The 14,407-nt window shown below is 53.2% G+C and overlaps 6 protein-coding genes across 6 annotated transcripts; 4 read left to right on the plus strand and 2 right to left on the minus strand.

Annotated features, from left to right (window-relative positions):
• Window positions 1-519: 519 nt before the first annotated feature.
• On the minus strand, window positions 520-1,187 carry N7482_008732 (3-hydroxyanthranilate 3,4-dioxygenase; the record flags this gene model as incomplete). The annotated part of the gene is made up of 2 exons (XM_056690856.1): window positions 520-1,030; window positions 1,156-1,187. The coding sequence occupies 2 exons, from the start codon at window positions 1,185-1,187 to the stop codon at window positions 520-522; spliced, it is 543 nt and encodes a 180-aa protein (XP_056540621.1).
• Window positions 1,188-1,263: 76 nt separating this feature from the next.
• N7482_008733 (RNA 3'-terminal phosphate cyclase-like protein) lies at window positions 1,264-2,655 on the plus strand (the record flags this gene model as incomplete). The annotated part of the gene is made up of 2 exons (XM_056690857.1): window positions 1,264-1,286; window positions 1,434-2,655. The coding sequence occupies 2 exons, from the start codon at window positions 1,264-1,266 to the stop codon at window positions 2,653-2,655; spliced, it is 1,245 nt and encodes a 414-aa protein (XP_056540622.1).
• A 3,806-nt stretch (window positions 2,656-6,461) lies between these two features.
• Window positions 6,462-8,115, plus strand: N7482_008734 (uncharacterized protein; the record flags this gene model as incomplete). Its single annotated transcript, XM_056690858.1, has 4 exons — window positions 6,462-6,537; window positions 6,821-6,926; window positions 6,993-7,153; window positions 7,205-8,115. 4 exons carry the CDS (start codon window positions 6,462-6,464, stop codon window positions 8,113-8,115), a joined length of 1,254 nt encoding a protein of 417 aa, XP_056540623.1.
• Window positions 8,116-8,426: 311 nt separating this feature from the next.
• Window positions 8,427-10,162, plus strand: N7482_008735 (putative MFS transporter; the record flags this gene model as incomplete). Its single annotated transcript, XM_056690859.1, has 2 exons — window positions 8,427-8,678; window positions 8,729-10,162. The coding sequence occupies 2 exons, from the start codon at window positions 8,427-8,429 to the stop codon at window positions 10,160-10,162; spliced, it is 1,686 nt and encodes a 561-aa protein (XP_056540624.1).
• Window positions 10,163-11,347: 1,185 nt separating this feature from the next.
• N7482_008736 (putative GPI anchored glycoprotein) lies at window positions 11,348-12,205 on the plus strand (the record flags this gene model as incomplete). The annotated part of the gene is made up of 3 exons (XM_056690860.1): window positions 11,348-11,467; window positions 11,556-11,692; window positions 11,764-12,205. 3 exons carry the CDS (start codon window positions 11,348-11,350, stop codon window positions 12,203-12,205), a joined length of 699 nt encoding a protein of 232 aa, XP_056540625.1.
• A 284-nt stretch (window positions 12,206-12,489) lies between these two features.
• Window positions 12,490-13,263, minus strand: N7482_008737 (uncharacterized protein; the record flags this gene model as incomplete). The annotated part of the gene is made up of 1 exon (XM_056690861.1): window positions 12,490-13,263. The coding sequence occupies one exon, from the start codon at window positions 13,261-13,263 to the stop codon at window positions 12,490-12,492; it is 774 nt and encodes a 257-aa protein (XP_056540626.1).
• Window positions 13,264-14,407: the final 1,144 nt, after the last annotated feature.

Raw genomic sequence — 14,407 nt, forward strand, 5'->3', positions numbered from 1 at the left:
ACCTTTTGCCTTCGCTTCGTGGCTTAGGAGACCCGGGCCTTCATTTGCCAATGCCTGTTCTTTGATTTCTCCGCTTCATCCTTCTTACTCCCCTACCTTTGCACTAGTGTCCATGACTGTCCAATCTGTCGGCGTATATCACCGGAGACCAGACCAGATACTGGGTCTTGGCCGTACCATACTGCTTTTCTACAGGCCACATATGTAGAGGTTAATATAGAATCTAATCCATCATACCCGAATCATAATCATTTTCCGTGCCCCGTACTTCGCCACCAGCAGGGGCTTCGATGCATTGGGGGTTCGCAAGCCAATGCCACTCGCGTAATCGGCAATGAGAAATGTTGCATTCGTCACTCATAGTACACCCTCGGCTAACACCGTAACGTCCATCCCCACGAAAATCAGAGTGCATCGCAACACCGCCTCCTCCCTTGCTCACCAACCCTAGGAACCAAAGTTGGTTCTCCTCACTTCTTATTTATTCAAGGGTGTGTGGGCGGTTGTACCAGCTCACCCTCACCATACTTCGTCGTCGCAACCACCCCCGCACGCCTTGCATCGTCTTTTCTCCTCGTCGGCGCCAAATTCCTCCACCACATCCTTGACTTGCGTCCCGAGGTCAGTGCACACAAAGTGCTTCTCCCAGACAACCCCACTGCAGTTCTTGCAGTACCACCGCATGATATCCACCGCACCCTCCACCCGCGGCTGCTCCATCACCACCCCCACGGTATCCTTGAACCGCACCGGGCAGTGCGGCGTATTCGCCGGCAGCAAGAAGATCGAGCCCTCGTGGATGGGAACATCCTGAAATGTGGGTGGCGTCGTCGATGTGTCCACCGTCTTGAGCAGCATTGACCCCCGGTACTGGTAGAAGAATTCCGGTGTGGTGTTGATGTGATAGTCGGTTCGTGCGTTCGGCCCGCCGACGATCATCACGGTGTAGCCGGCTGTCGCCGGGGAGGAGGGGTGGTACACGCAGTAATTATTCACTGGCGGTTGGAGGAGATGGGAATTGGCCTCGAGCCTGGGCGGACATGTATCGGTAAGCTTTCTCTGTAATCTATTTGCCCACGATTCTGAGTCACGCTACTTTCCCCGCGATGATTCATGGTCGGAGGGGTAGGATGGAATGGGACGGAAGGGGAATACCATTTTGGAATGTTGAGTGCAGGAGGAAGCATCGTGCGATCCGTAGTGTTTGACAAGACTAGACAAGAGCGATTGAACGGCAAAGTCTTAGAAGTTAATCCCCGCAGAATGTCGCGTGCGAGGGTCTATTGGTAATTGCCAATTATCTGATGCGCGGAGATATAGCCCAGACCCCTCGGACTTAAGCCGATGCGCCGGAGCGGATCAATGTGCCGCCGCCGATTTTTCTTTTTTCGACGGGAGCTTCAGGCGGAGTCTTGAAAAGACAAGACAAGCAGCCCGCAAAATGGCGACGACATCCCAGCCCCCCTGCGGTTTACCTCGCACCATAACCTGGTCTATCGCCTGGTCCTCTCGACGCTGACCGGCCGCACTGTGCACATCTCGCAAATTCGCTCGTCATCGCCCACGAATCCCGGCCTGGCGCCGCACGAGATTTCTTTCTTGCGTCTGCTCGAAGCTGTGACCAATGGCTCTCAAATGGAAATTTCCTACACCGGTACTATCCTCGTGTACAAGCCTGGTTTGATCACCGGCAGCGCGGCTGGTGTCGGCGCCAGCGGCGGCGTGATTCAACATGAGCTTCCGTCGAACTGCAATCGAGGATTGAGTTACTACTTGATCCCTCTGTGTCTGCTGGCACCCTTCTCCAAAGCACCCCTGAAGGTCCTGTTCACTGGACCCGGCGTGATCACCTCCTCGACCCCGACGGGTGACATGTCCGTCGACAGCGTGCGCACGGCCATTCTCCCGCTGTACAACCAATTCGGCATGTTCAACAACGTCGAGCTCCGCATCCTGCGACGGTCCAACCCCGGGCCCAACGGCAGAGGTGGTGGCGGTGAGGTCCAGTTTACCTTTGGCCACCAGATCCGCCTGCCCAAGACCCTGCACTGGATGAATCCGGGCCGCATCAAGCGCGTCCGCGGTGTCGCATACTCGGTCGGCGTGTCCGGCTCCAACAACGCCCGCATGATCGAGTCTGCCCGTGGCATCCTCAACCCGCTCAGCCCGGATACCTACATCTTCTCCGACGTCTCGTCGGCCCCTCTTGTGCCCGCTCCGGACAAGAACAACCCCAACGCGAAGAAAAAGATCGGCCTCGGCTTTGGTTTGTCCCTCGTTGCCGAGTCCTCCACGGGCTGCCTCTTCTCTGCCGACGTCGCTTCCCCGCCGTCTGGCGGCGAAGCCCCTGAGGACATTGGGAAGAAGTGCGCCTTCCAACTGCTCGAAACCATCTCTAAGGGCGGATGTGTGCCCCCGGCTGCGGTGACCACCATGCTGACTCTCATGACTATGGGCTCGGAAGATGTGGGCCGTCTGCAGGTCGGTCGTGAGGTCATCGCCGACCCCAATATGATCCAGCTGGCCCGCGATCTGGCCAAATTCGGTGCTCCGGGATGGGGTATTCGTGACGCAGCTGGTGAGAACGAGGATGGCGATGTCATTATCAGCGTTGTTGGTCGTGGAATCGGCAATGTCGGCAGGAAGGTTGCTTAAGTGCTCAGCGATGGCGTTCTAATGCATCGTCGGTTTTGGTCCTCTTGTGGACCACGGGCTCACCCAGCCAGCTACTGCGCGAAGCACTTCGCGAGTGGCCGCTCGCTCCCGAACAACTCGGATCAAAGCGTCTCGGACTCCCCACGTGGTTCCTGGGGCATTTATAGCCTCTGCATGGACGAGAACGCATATCTGCCTATGGCTGTCGATTCAGAGCAGTCGGTGCGGCCAGCACGGGGACTCCCCCCAGCGTCAAGGTCACGCCGTCCTCTCGGCAGCCACAAAATAGTCTTGCATTATCTTGGTCTAGTGCGCTAGACCGTCATGATACCCGGTGTCTTTCGTCTTCTACTTGCATCTCCTATATTGCATTCCGTCGCCCCGGTGGGCTGTTATGGTGTTCGGTGTACATATTACATAAAAGTCGGAATGTTCAATTCAAGTCTCCACGTTTCCATTTGATTATGGGCTCATTTCCCACCAGCTAGATATTTTGGTAGTCTCTTCCCTATCGTAGTATCCGCACATCTGCGAGGGCAAGGGGTTTAAACCATTCGTATAATCCACGATGCCGTGGTTAATAGACATGATTCTGCGTTGTTCTGTATGAGACTCGGAAGAATGCAAATTCAAGTGGTACATAACTGGGGTGGAGACGCTGCCTCATCCCCGACAGGCCATAGCCTGCACTGCAAATAGTGGAATGAGCAAGGTACGAAATGGGCGGCGTCCGATGGAATAATCCAGCCCTCGGATGCACATGCACCTTGTATAGACTGACCACGGGAGTTACAGTGCTTGGTTAGCAAACAAATTGATAATTCGGCTCAGTCAAGAGGGTTGATCTTCCCATCAAAGCCAAGAACCAGCCCTTAATCTCTGTCCTGCAATGATGCTGGAAGGTGTTGGTACTTCTTTCGCCAATAATATCGGCGTATAAGTGGCCGCATATCGTCTTCTGGAAAGAATAATTGCCCCGCCCTGTACTCTGATCGAGCCAACTTCTTTCTCAATTCCTCGAGTGGAATGCTCCGCTGGTCCAAACTTTGCAGCATGGCTCGCACTACCGTTCTATATCCACCCCTCGCTGCCACTGTTAAAGGCGTGTCAAGAAAATTCCCGGAAGTCTGGAGAGGGTCGGCTCCTCTTTCCAACAATAGTTGGCATAAATTGAACTTTTTCCTTCAAAGAGCCTCATAAAGAGCATACCCGGACTCCCGTTTGACTTGACATCCATGTGCCATTAGTACATCAAGTGTAGCAGATACAGCACCCCAATCCCCAATGGGTGAATCCACTAGGGCCATCAGGCTCTGCTTCTTGCTTGGATTGTCGTAGACTATAAGGCTACTTCCGACAAGACCTTTATCGAACAGAAGAGTCAATGAACTGGTGTCTGCTTGAGACAGGATAGTTTTGAGAGCCATTTCAACTTCACTGCTTCCGGGTACGACTTGATAACCGCTGTTAAGAAGATATTCTATCGCAGATGCTCCACCTTGAGCGGCCGGCCCAAGGAAGGAAATAGAATGGAAATTCTCAGTCTGTTGAAGCTCCTTGAATGAGTGCTTTAGTTGAAGGACATCGAGGGCGGTCAGACATCCAGCACTCAGCGCTCTCTCGAAAACTGATTCACCATCCGTACCCGAATAGTTCTTCGCTTTCAGTGTAGGGTCCAATCCATGGTCTAGGAGCAATTGAAGTATCTGTGGTGTTTGAACGGCTTTAAAAAAAACTGGCACTCCATTCTCTAGTCGATGGCTTGGATTTGCTCCGTGATTCAGTAGCGTATTGACAATTCTTGAATGAGACCCATCGATTGCTGCAAAAAGCGGATTTGGTTCTCTCTTATTTAGTAAGGATTTCAAAGCACCTGGGTGTTGATTGTGTTTTAGCAGTAGCTCGACCGCGCCATGATGACCGCGGTGGGCTGCCAACGCTAGAGGCGACGCATGTGTACCGCTCACAGAGCGCCGGTTCCCATCAGGAAGGGTCTCTCTGATACTCCAAATAAAAAATTTCGGGTAAAGGAAGTCGCTCGAGCAGCCTCGCTGAAGCAATCTTTCAATAATATCCTGCCAGCCACATGCAGCGCTAATTAATAGCAGCTGCCTATGATTCTCATCATCAGACTCACCGTGCGCGATAAAACTCTCGAAGTTGATATATTGTCGAAGTTTTCGAACCACTTGGTAGTGGTTATTTTGCGTGGCTCTAATTAATGAGCCCAATGGAGAAATGAATCCTTCTGTATTAGGTGTAGGGATGATCCCATACTCGAGAAGTAGCTCGACTACCTCAAGATGACCTCTCTTGGCCGCACCATAAAGCGCCAAGCTAGCCATTTCAGGGGATCTTAGTTCTAGGATGGTGTTAAGCAAAAAACGGGCGACTTCGTAATGGCCGCCGCAAGCCGCATCGGCCAAAATATTCGGGCCATGAAAACAATCGATAAGAGGATCGCAATCCAGGGAGATAAACAATTCAACAAGAGATAGATAGCCATTCCTGGCAGCCATCGAAAGTGGTGAGATATCACGTCTATTTATGCCTTGGCAGCGAATATCGGGCGGGACACCATGAGAAAGCAAGAGCCGAACGACATTTTCATGACCTCGCGCAGAGGCCAGTATCAAGGGCGAGCCTTCATCATTTGTCTCTGGCTCAAGATTTGATTCTTTAAGCCAGATTTGCATCGTGTCTGAGATTGGATTAACTCCGTGCTCCAACAACACGCGCACAACAGCATCATGTCCATGGATGCAAGCGAGTGCCATCGGAAGCCACGATTCGTAGTAAACGGCATCTGGGGAAGCTCCAGCTTCTAGCGAATATCGTGCAGTTGCTTCGTGGCCATTTTTGGCGGCCCATTCAAGGGCACAGGAGTGCGAGTACCGGACATTGAGTTGGTAGAGAAGGCGATTGAGGAGGGGGAAAACCTTGTGCAGGTTTGAAGGAGTGCATTGATGCTGTACTCGTCCAGAAACTCTGCTATCAATACCAGAAGCTCAGTTGGCAAATTCAATATTTCCATGTTGGGGCAGATAAGAAAATCGATCTCCTCGCGAGGGAAAGTTGGAGGGTTGGAGGTCCTGGCTGGTAACACCCGGAAGAACTGGCGAGGTAGATGATCATGGTTCGTTTGAGTCTACCGAACTAAATTAAGAAGGAGCGCTGGTCACGATGACCAAGCTCGGAACTAGACTAAAAGGGAGCGCTGGTCTAGGACCGACGACAGGCGGAGGACTGACGTAAGCCACAGTTGACGCCTTTCCTAAACTGATAGACACGGGGTTTTTGTCCACGGCCTACTTTATCCATCTGTCGCTTTCGATGGAGTTCCTGGCAAAGAAGGAAGGACGGAAGAAGATAGGGGAAGGAAATACGATGAATGATGATCTCGCGAGAGAGAAGAGTAGATCTGCCACGTGATGTTAGGAGTGAATAAAACTGGAAAACTCCATCAACTCCAAATATGGCTCTGCCTCTGCCTCGCCTTTTAATTAATTTATCCCATTGAAGAAAATTTTCATATCAGCTCCAAAACTCGTGACAGTGACTAAGATAACATAGTAACTTATAAGTTAGAAGTGTCCGGACCGATTCTGTTTCACCATGGCCTGGATCCACGAGGCTAAGGATGTGACTAGCGGTGGGCTGTGGGCAGCGGTAAAACCATCGACTGACACGTCACACGGGGCGCCAAATCCCATCGTGTACTCCGCAGTCATTCTTCCCCGACGAAAGTTGGCAAAAAATCGTGAATCATAATACAACCAAGCTTCTACTTTCCGATAACTCAGAAAATGATGATGCCAGAAGAATATCGCTCTTCCTCGTATGCTATGGCCATTCAAATGCGCCTCGTTATTTCATTTGGAGGTTAGTTGCTTTTCGGGGCATTGGCGCCTGCCGATCATTTCACCCTGGTAAGCAGCGCGGTTCTCTGTGCACCGCCATTCTGATTCAGCCTCGCCCCGCACCCTAGTTATATATCCCCTCAAGTCGGCGCTCTCTTGGCACGCTGTACGTACTCCAGCGACCGAATGCAACCATGCCAGGCTATAGTAATGATCCAAAATGTTGCCAAAACTTGTCTATAGTGGAGTGGAAGCAAGGTACACAGTGCACCGCCTCCGAATCACATCCCTTGCTAATTACGCAGGAGATGGATGGAGAGAAGAACGGAGAGTGCACCCAACGCAACTAAGCGTCAGCGGTCGAAGCCAAGCGCCCGATATAATATCTCCCGAGACCCAGGTCTATATCATGTTCGTTTGCCTATGCGCCCGAGTCAATTATTTGTTTGGGGCCCGGTGGAGACTAACATCGAAAAGTGTAGGAAGTGCAAATAAAATTCGAGGCTGTCAGCAATGCAAACAAGCTTTGACCGATGCCTTTTTGATACCACCCCTCTGGTGGGCCGATCATATTCGGAAATCAAACGGGTACTTTGGCTGTGAGGCGACCCGCGATGCAGAGACAACTACCGGATTAAGTATGTGCCTGTCTGAAACAGAATAAAGATGGTCAACCCTAACAGGAATAGATACATGGGCATTCTTCGAGTCTAAGAGACTAACGCCTGATAAGAGCTATCATTGGTCCAAGATCAACGTCTTTACACGATGGCTAAGCGCCAAAAATCAAACTGGCATTCTGATCTTCGATCTCAATGAGTACACGCCCCATCCATGCGCGGATTTGGTCCCAGAGAACCACCTCCTCAGTGATCCATTTTGGGTATACCCTCATATTCTAAACTCGGTCGCCAAGCTGGAAGAGCGTGCCGTATGGGCCATCCGCGACCAGGTCAGGCCGATCGAGAAAGAACAGGAAGTAGCGCGACCGCCGAATAAAAGGCCACAACCGAACTACCGAACATCGCACGATATTGCTCGACATGCCATACACGTCACTGAGACACTCGATGTGGCCCTCCAGACCGTCGAGCATATCCTGGAAAATCATCGTATCTATATGAGCCCAGGCTACTCAAATCCATTCCAGTCACACCACGATCCTCAAATCTGGCAGGAAATCCAATCGCGATTATCATTTGCTCAGAACTACCTCAGCAGCATGCGCCACCGCTCGAGCTCGAACGAGAAGAGGTTGCAAAACGAGATTCAGCTGGCGTTCCACATGGTTGCACAGCACGACGCATCGGTCACGGTCAAGATCAGCCGTGCCATGATGACTGATAGTGCTGCTTTGAAGACACTTGCGTTTGTCACATTTACGTTCCTGCCGCCAACATTTATCTGCGCTGTCTTCAGCATGTCATTTTTTAATTACGATCAGAGTACTGGCTGGAAGGCTTCGGGGAAGCTCTGGATCTATTGGGCTTTTGCAATTCCAACAACGGTCATCACAGCTCTCTTGTGGAACTATTGGCATAGGGTTCCGCCACCTGAACAAGTTCAAAAAAGGGTTGATACATTTGGGGACCCTGTTTAGAACTGGGGCATATATAAGTGTGGGGAGCAATGGTTGATGTTATATAGTATCAACGCACAACAAATTTCACCCTAGCCATCTCAATTTCACAATTACCTATCAAATATATCATATATACCTCCAAAAATCTCAAAGTAGGTCACTCAGATGTGCAGGACAGCCCCGCCAAGCCCAGCGATGTTGTTCTGATTGCGTCACGTGCCACCCCGTCATCGGCAACGCAACCAGCTGAGACAATCTGATCGGCGATCAAAACCATCTTGCTTTTGCAATTATCCGTCAGCCAGCAGAGCAATGCCCTGCCGATGGCGATGGCCTCATCACCCGCATTGTTCACAGCCTCTTGGGGCCAGACGCTGACGTACCTGCTGGCGGTTTGCCCCTTCTCCATCGGGTTCCTTGTTTTCATCAATTCCTCCGTGTCGTTTGTCGTCACGGATCTGATCGGGATCCACGAGGGGGAGGGCGATGCAGTCGGAACTTTGGGATTTGCCGATGAGCTCCTCGCTCTCGCTGCTTGCCCGCTTTGGGGTGTTCTATCGGATCAAATTGGCGTGCGCTATGTTCGTTAACCCGTATCCAGCATGCATCGCGGTTGCTGATAAGATATTAGGTATGTGCTATCGGCTACGCTGTGATTGCTCTTGCATTGGTTCTCTTCGTGCAAGCCACGAACGTGTACCCCCAGCTTCTTCTGGGAAGACTGCTCTTCAGTATCGGGGGCTCTGCTGTGTCGACGATGGTCACTGCCGTCCTCCCCACCGTCACGGGTAGGACGTTCCGAGATCAGGCGTACCGGGCGTCCGTCTCATCGGAATTGACCATTACTCCCGCTCGGATGAATGGCGGCCAGAATGGTGTCAATAATCCTTCTTCCCGTGCTTCGCCTTCTGCCCGACTTTCTGGGTATGTTGGATTGTTCGCGGGATGTGGGGCTCTTATCTCCCTTGGCGCCTTCCTGCCTCTCCCAGCCCGATTCGAAAAGCTGGGGCTTTCGCCTGCTGAAGCAATTCAGCGCAGTTATTATTTGGTGGCTGTCGTTGCAATTGTAGTCAGCCTAATCACCTTCGTCGGTCTCCGCAATCTGCCTGACGAGGAAGGGAAAGGGTGGAGAGCATTGTGGAATTTTCATTCTTCGCAGCCTCTGGACGACGAAGACGATGAAGCTTTCGACAGACCGGCAAGGCTACCATACTGGAAACAACTGAGCACTGCTCTCCTTTTGGGTTTCCGGAACCGCAGTATTGGCCTGGGCTATGTGGGAGGGTTTGTCGCCCGGGCGTCGTCGGTGGGCATCTCGCTTTTCATCCCTCTGGCTGTCAATCACTATTATCGCGCATCGGGCCTTTGTGACGAGGATCACGAGCCAATTCCTGGTTCTGGCCTTGGAGATATCAAGAAAGCATGCCCGCGCGCCTACATCCTTGCATCAATTCTGACCGGAGTATCCCAGCTGGTTGCCTTGATCGCAGCACCGGCATTCGGGTATCTAACCGACGAGTCCCGGCGATATAATATGCCTCTTCTCGTGGCCGCCTTGGTCGGCGTGGTGGGATATTTGGCACTCGGGCTGATGCCCAACCCGCAATATCATGGCCCCGATGGCAACGCGGGAGTATTCGTCGTCATGGCCCTTCTCGGCATTAGTCAGATCGGTGCCATTGTTTGCAGTCTGGCAGTGCTCAGCAACGGCATTTTGGAGGTGAGCGTGGACGATGAGACACTGCCCAAAATCTTCTCCGAGCGGACTGTCGATCGCGACGGGGCCAGTGGGGAGACGGGCGAGAATCAGCCCCTTCTGGCCGGGTCGGTGAATCGCCGGCTGCAGCGCCTGTCACATCTCAAAGGCTCCATTGCCGGGGTCTACTCGCTGTACGGCGGTGCGGGAATCCTGCTCCTCACGAAACTGGGTGGGTTGCTGTTTGACGTGCTGTCGTCGGGCACGCCGTTCTATATCATGGCTGCGTTCAATGGGGTTTTACTTGCGACGGGCATCGTGTGTGGAATCATGAACCACGTCGCACCGTCAAAGCATGTGTCAGCTTAATTCGGGCTAAAAAAATTTGATCGGGATGTTATTATCAAGACCGTTTTGTGTTCTCCTCGGCTACAGCTGTAGCGGCGTTTCATTTGCCCTCGTGTGCACAGCCAAGTCGCGCGGCATTATTTAGATGCGCGCTAGTCGTTCCAGCCCAGCTGCATACATAATTAGTATTATGCATCTAGTTCCGGTCAGATTGGGGCCACCACATCTGGAGTATGGCTCTGCTTATGCGATTAAATCGAGTAACCCACCGTTCAACTGGTTAGTCAGGGTCACGACTTTTTGGTAGATTACGATGAGGTAATCGGACGCGAAATAACACGAACCCTGCCGGACCCGCCGTGGCTTTTTCTCCCCACCACCTTTCAGGGTCAAGGGCCAATTTGCCCGGACCAGGGGCCTGGGGAAAGATCTGGACTGGATCCTGGATGGGGAATCATTCGGCCCTTTCCATGAACAGCGACCGCTCTTTCCCTTCGCAATTTTCTGGACCACGCAAATCGCTTGTTCTTCCACTCCACCCTCGGTCCAGCTTTCCCGCAGTTTATGACGACCGTCATCACAACCTTCCCCATCGGGCATGGAGCTGGCAATAATCGACCAACCCTTGGGTTTGCGTCGGACCCTAATCCTGCAGAAGCCTAGCGGCTCTGACTAGCGCGGCCCCTTTTCCACTCTGCACCCTCACTGACCCTTAACTGGGGAACCCCTGGGGCCTGTTCCTGGGCCTGTGCCTGAACCATTCTTCGCTAGCCGCTAGCCATCACGCAAATTGCTCCAATCCCACGATGCCTCGCGATGCGCCGGGTCGCTTGGCAGCCTATCAAAGCCCCAGCAGCTTCCGGGCAACCCTCGCCAAGGTCACTCTTGTATGCAGAACGTGCGGGCACGCTTGCTGGGCGTATCGCCCCCTCCCCCTGGGCTGTCCGCCCCAGACGAGGAGACTAGGACGGGAGGGGGCGTGAGGCACTCTCTCTCTTCCTTTCCCATCCCATCCTCACACACGCGCGCGACGCTTCTGGCCGTCTTTCCCTTCCTTTCTCCGCAGTCTCTCGTTAAGGTCTTTACGATCTAGTCGCTCTTTTGCCAGTAGTTGATCCTACTTCAAGTACTGTGTACACTCCCTCTCACCAATTACACTCGTTATTCGTTCGGCCCGAACCGTCACCGCACAACCACAAAGTCACCATGCGTTTCCACGCTGTCGCTCTCTTGACTGGCGCAACTGCTGCCGCCGCGGGTAACACTGCTAGTCTGCTCCTGCCTGGTTTCCAGGGTCGCGACCTCCAGGCCGGTATTCTCGGCAAGGTATGTGTTGTGCACGCCATGCGATCGAAGAACTGAACCGGTTGCGCGCGGAAAATGGGCACCCATGGCTAACATGATCATTACATAGGCTGGCGATGCCACCACCTACCTGGTGACCTGCCCTACCTCTGTCGCCGCTGCTGACTGTGGGATCCCTGGCAAGGGCATGACTGCCGTTGCTGCGCCCACTTACGCTGAGCTGTACCAGGTCTACGACGCCGGCAAGTAAGTAGCCATCAAACAGGCTCTATAAATTTGCGCGCATCCAATCGCAATACTGACCCGCGCCATTCTAGCACTGCCACTGTCTCTTGCAACGTCGCCGGCACCACCTATGCCTCCTGCTCCGCCGCTCAGGGCACCGTGACCGTCCAGTCTACCCTGAACTCCAAGAACATCAACTGGATGCCCGTGACCGTGACCGGAGACTGCTCGACCAGTACTCCTTCTCCTACCTCCACCTCCACCTCTACCCCCACCTCGACTCATACCACCACCACGGTCACCCAGACCCCCAGCTCGACCTCGACCCCGGTCTCGAGCCCCATGAAGTCCACTTCGCGCCCGGCCTCCTGGTCCACCCCGCTGGTGAGCAGCACGCCTCTGGCCCCCACCCAGACCGCTGCCCCCAGCACCGCTGCGACCACCCCTATTGCGCTCAACGCTGCTGCCTCCCTGGCCGGCAACGGCTGGGCCCTGGGCGGTGCCGTCCTGGCACTGGTCTACGCTCTGGTGTAAGCAAAAGCGACGATTGTCTAAATATCTTTCTCGACCTGTTCCGCGGATGTGTCTCTGTAGGAGATGCGTCCGCGCTAATTACCTTCCGGGGGTTTGTGGTAATGTTCCTTTTCTAATGGATGTAATCATGTACTCACCTACCTGTACTCATCTACCTATTTCTTAATGATTGATACCTTTTTCTCCACGACAGCATGATCCAGCGCGCCGGCTCCTGTACATTTTTCTTGACTCCCCTTCGTGTATACTCTCCATGTGCATACCGATCTTCCCACAATTTCAATTCACTCTTGGCTATTGCTCGACTCGCGCCGCGGTAGCCCGGCCGCTTTGTAGACAGCGTCAACACACTCCATCATCCACGTACTGTCCTGCGCCGACACCCAGTGGGCCGGCGTGCGGCCCTGCATCGCGTCCACGAACGCTTCCAGCCGCCACCGGTACGTACTCCACCCAGCACGGCCGCCCTGTTCTCCCGTCGAAACCACCACCTTGCCCCACAAGGGTCCACCCGTATATTGCTTCTGATAAGATGTCCGCCCGGTAGCCTTCTCCGTGACGGCGATATAATGATAAAGATGTGGCTGCGGGAAGTTATAAAAGTACACCAGTGCTTTGTCCGTCTCCACCTCGATCCAGGGTACTTCCCAGATGCGCGGCAGGATCCCGCCGGCCCAGGGCCGCGCCATATCGGTGTAGATCTTGCTGTGGACGAGATTATTGTGCGGGTCCTCGAAAATGAGATGGGCGTGTAGGGCGGCGTCGACTCGCGCATCTGATAGGGAAGGCCGCGTCGTGGCGGACGTAACTTCGACGGGAACCGAGGCGTGCAGGGCGAAGCGCGTTGCTGCTAGTGCGGACGATAATGCTGTGCCTGAGCCACCTGGTCCGGACCTCGTTAGCTGTGTGTCTCGAGGACAGGAGATCGATCGTGCTGCGTACCTGCGTACTCGAAGGCCCAGCGCGGGTCTGTAAGCGGTATACTCGGCGTGCACGTCACTGCAGCCTCGGTGCGAAGCAGACGGCCGTACTCCCTTGTATCGATTATCTTGCGCCATGCATGGGATGCAGGGTGGAACTGCCAGTCTGCCTGATAAGCAAGCATCAGTTCAGCGTTGCGTACGTAGATATCGATATCTCAACCGGAGGCTGGAACTGGAACTTCCGGGGACTCACACCATCTAGCAGGATAAGCCCCTTCTCGCCCGCAACTGCCATCACCTCTCGCACGCTATCTGCATTTCCGGCGACAGGGCTTTCGCAGAGAACATGTTTGCCCTCCGTGAGGGCCCGTATCGCGAAGAGATGGCGGAGACTAATCGGGGTACAGATGTAGATTGCTTCCACGGAGGGGTCTTGAATTAGAGACTCGTGCGAGGTGAAGGATTTCGTGAAGTGGTACTTTCTTCTGAGTGCTTCTGCGGACTGTGGATTAGATGCGGAAATTGCATGGAGGATTATGCTTGGGTGGGAAATGGCTGGGTATATGACTATGTGGTATTAGCCCAGTGGCTTGTGGGTGTTATATCCGCTCGTGTTGCCCTTTTTGTATTGGCGAGGAAGCGGGGGGAAATCAAGAGCTGGGATAGTTTCACCTGTAGCAGGATCGAGATGCTCTTTGTCAACTATGACACCGAGTCTTATGGCATTGGGGCGTTTACTCGGCGTGGGGTGCAGGCTTGACCATATGTATTGATGGAATAAACTTGCCGCTTGCATTGCGATGGGGAGTATTAGATAGTGAGCTTGAGGATGCAGGACAGATAGTACCTGAAAGCCATAATTATGAATGTCACTCCATGAATGATTGAGTCTAGTTGTCCGGCTGCTGTCGAAACGATGACGTGAAGATCTCGTCAAGGTTCCAAGCTCTTGCGCTGACAGTAAGGCTCAGCTAGGGCTAGCTAGGGTTATCTATGAAACCAAATCTGCCCAGACAAGAAGAACAGAGCGGGCTCCGGAGTTTACTTGTGCGTAATTCAACTAAATTCAAAGAGATACTAAATATTGTAAAACCGACTCTGACGCTAAACCCTTCGGTCAAATACCTCCATTAAAAACAGAAAGAGAATCCATCAATCCCAGCGCACTGATGACTTTCCAAAAAATCAAGGCCAGTCCACCAGCGGGCCGCAAAAAGAAATCCCATGCAAAGATCAAGAACGAAAAAGACGCAATATCATTGCAGAATGATATATAACG

Source organism: Penicillium canariense (assembly GCF_028826845.1).
Source record: "Penicillium canariense strain IBT 26290 chromosome Unknown utg000006l_segment0_segment0, whole genome shotgun sequence".
Taxonomy (NCBI): Eukaryota; Fungi; Ascomycota; class Eurotiomycetes; order Eurotiales; family Aspergillaceae; genus Penicillium; species Penicillium canariense.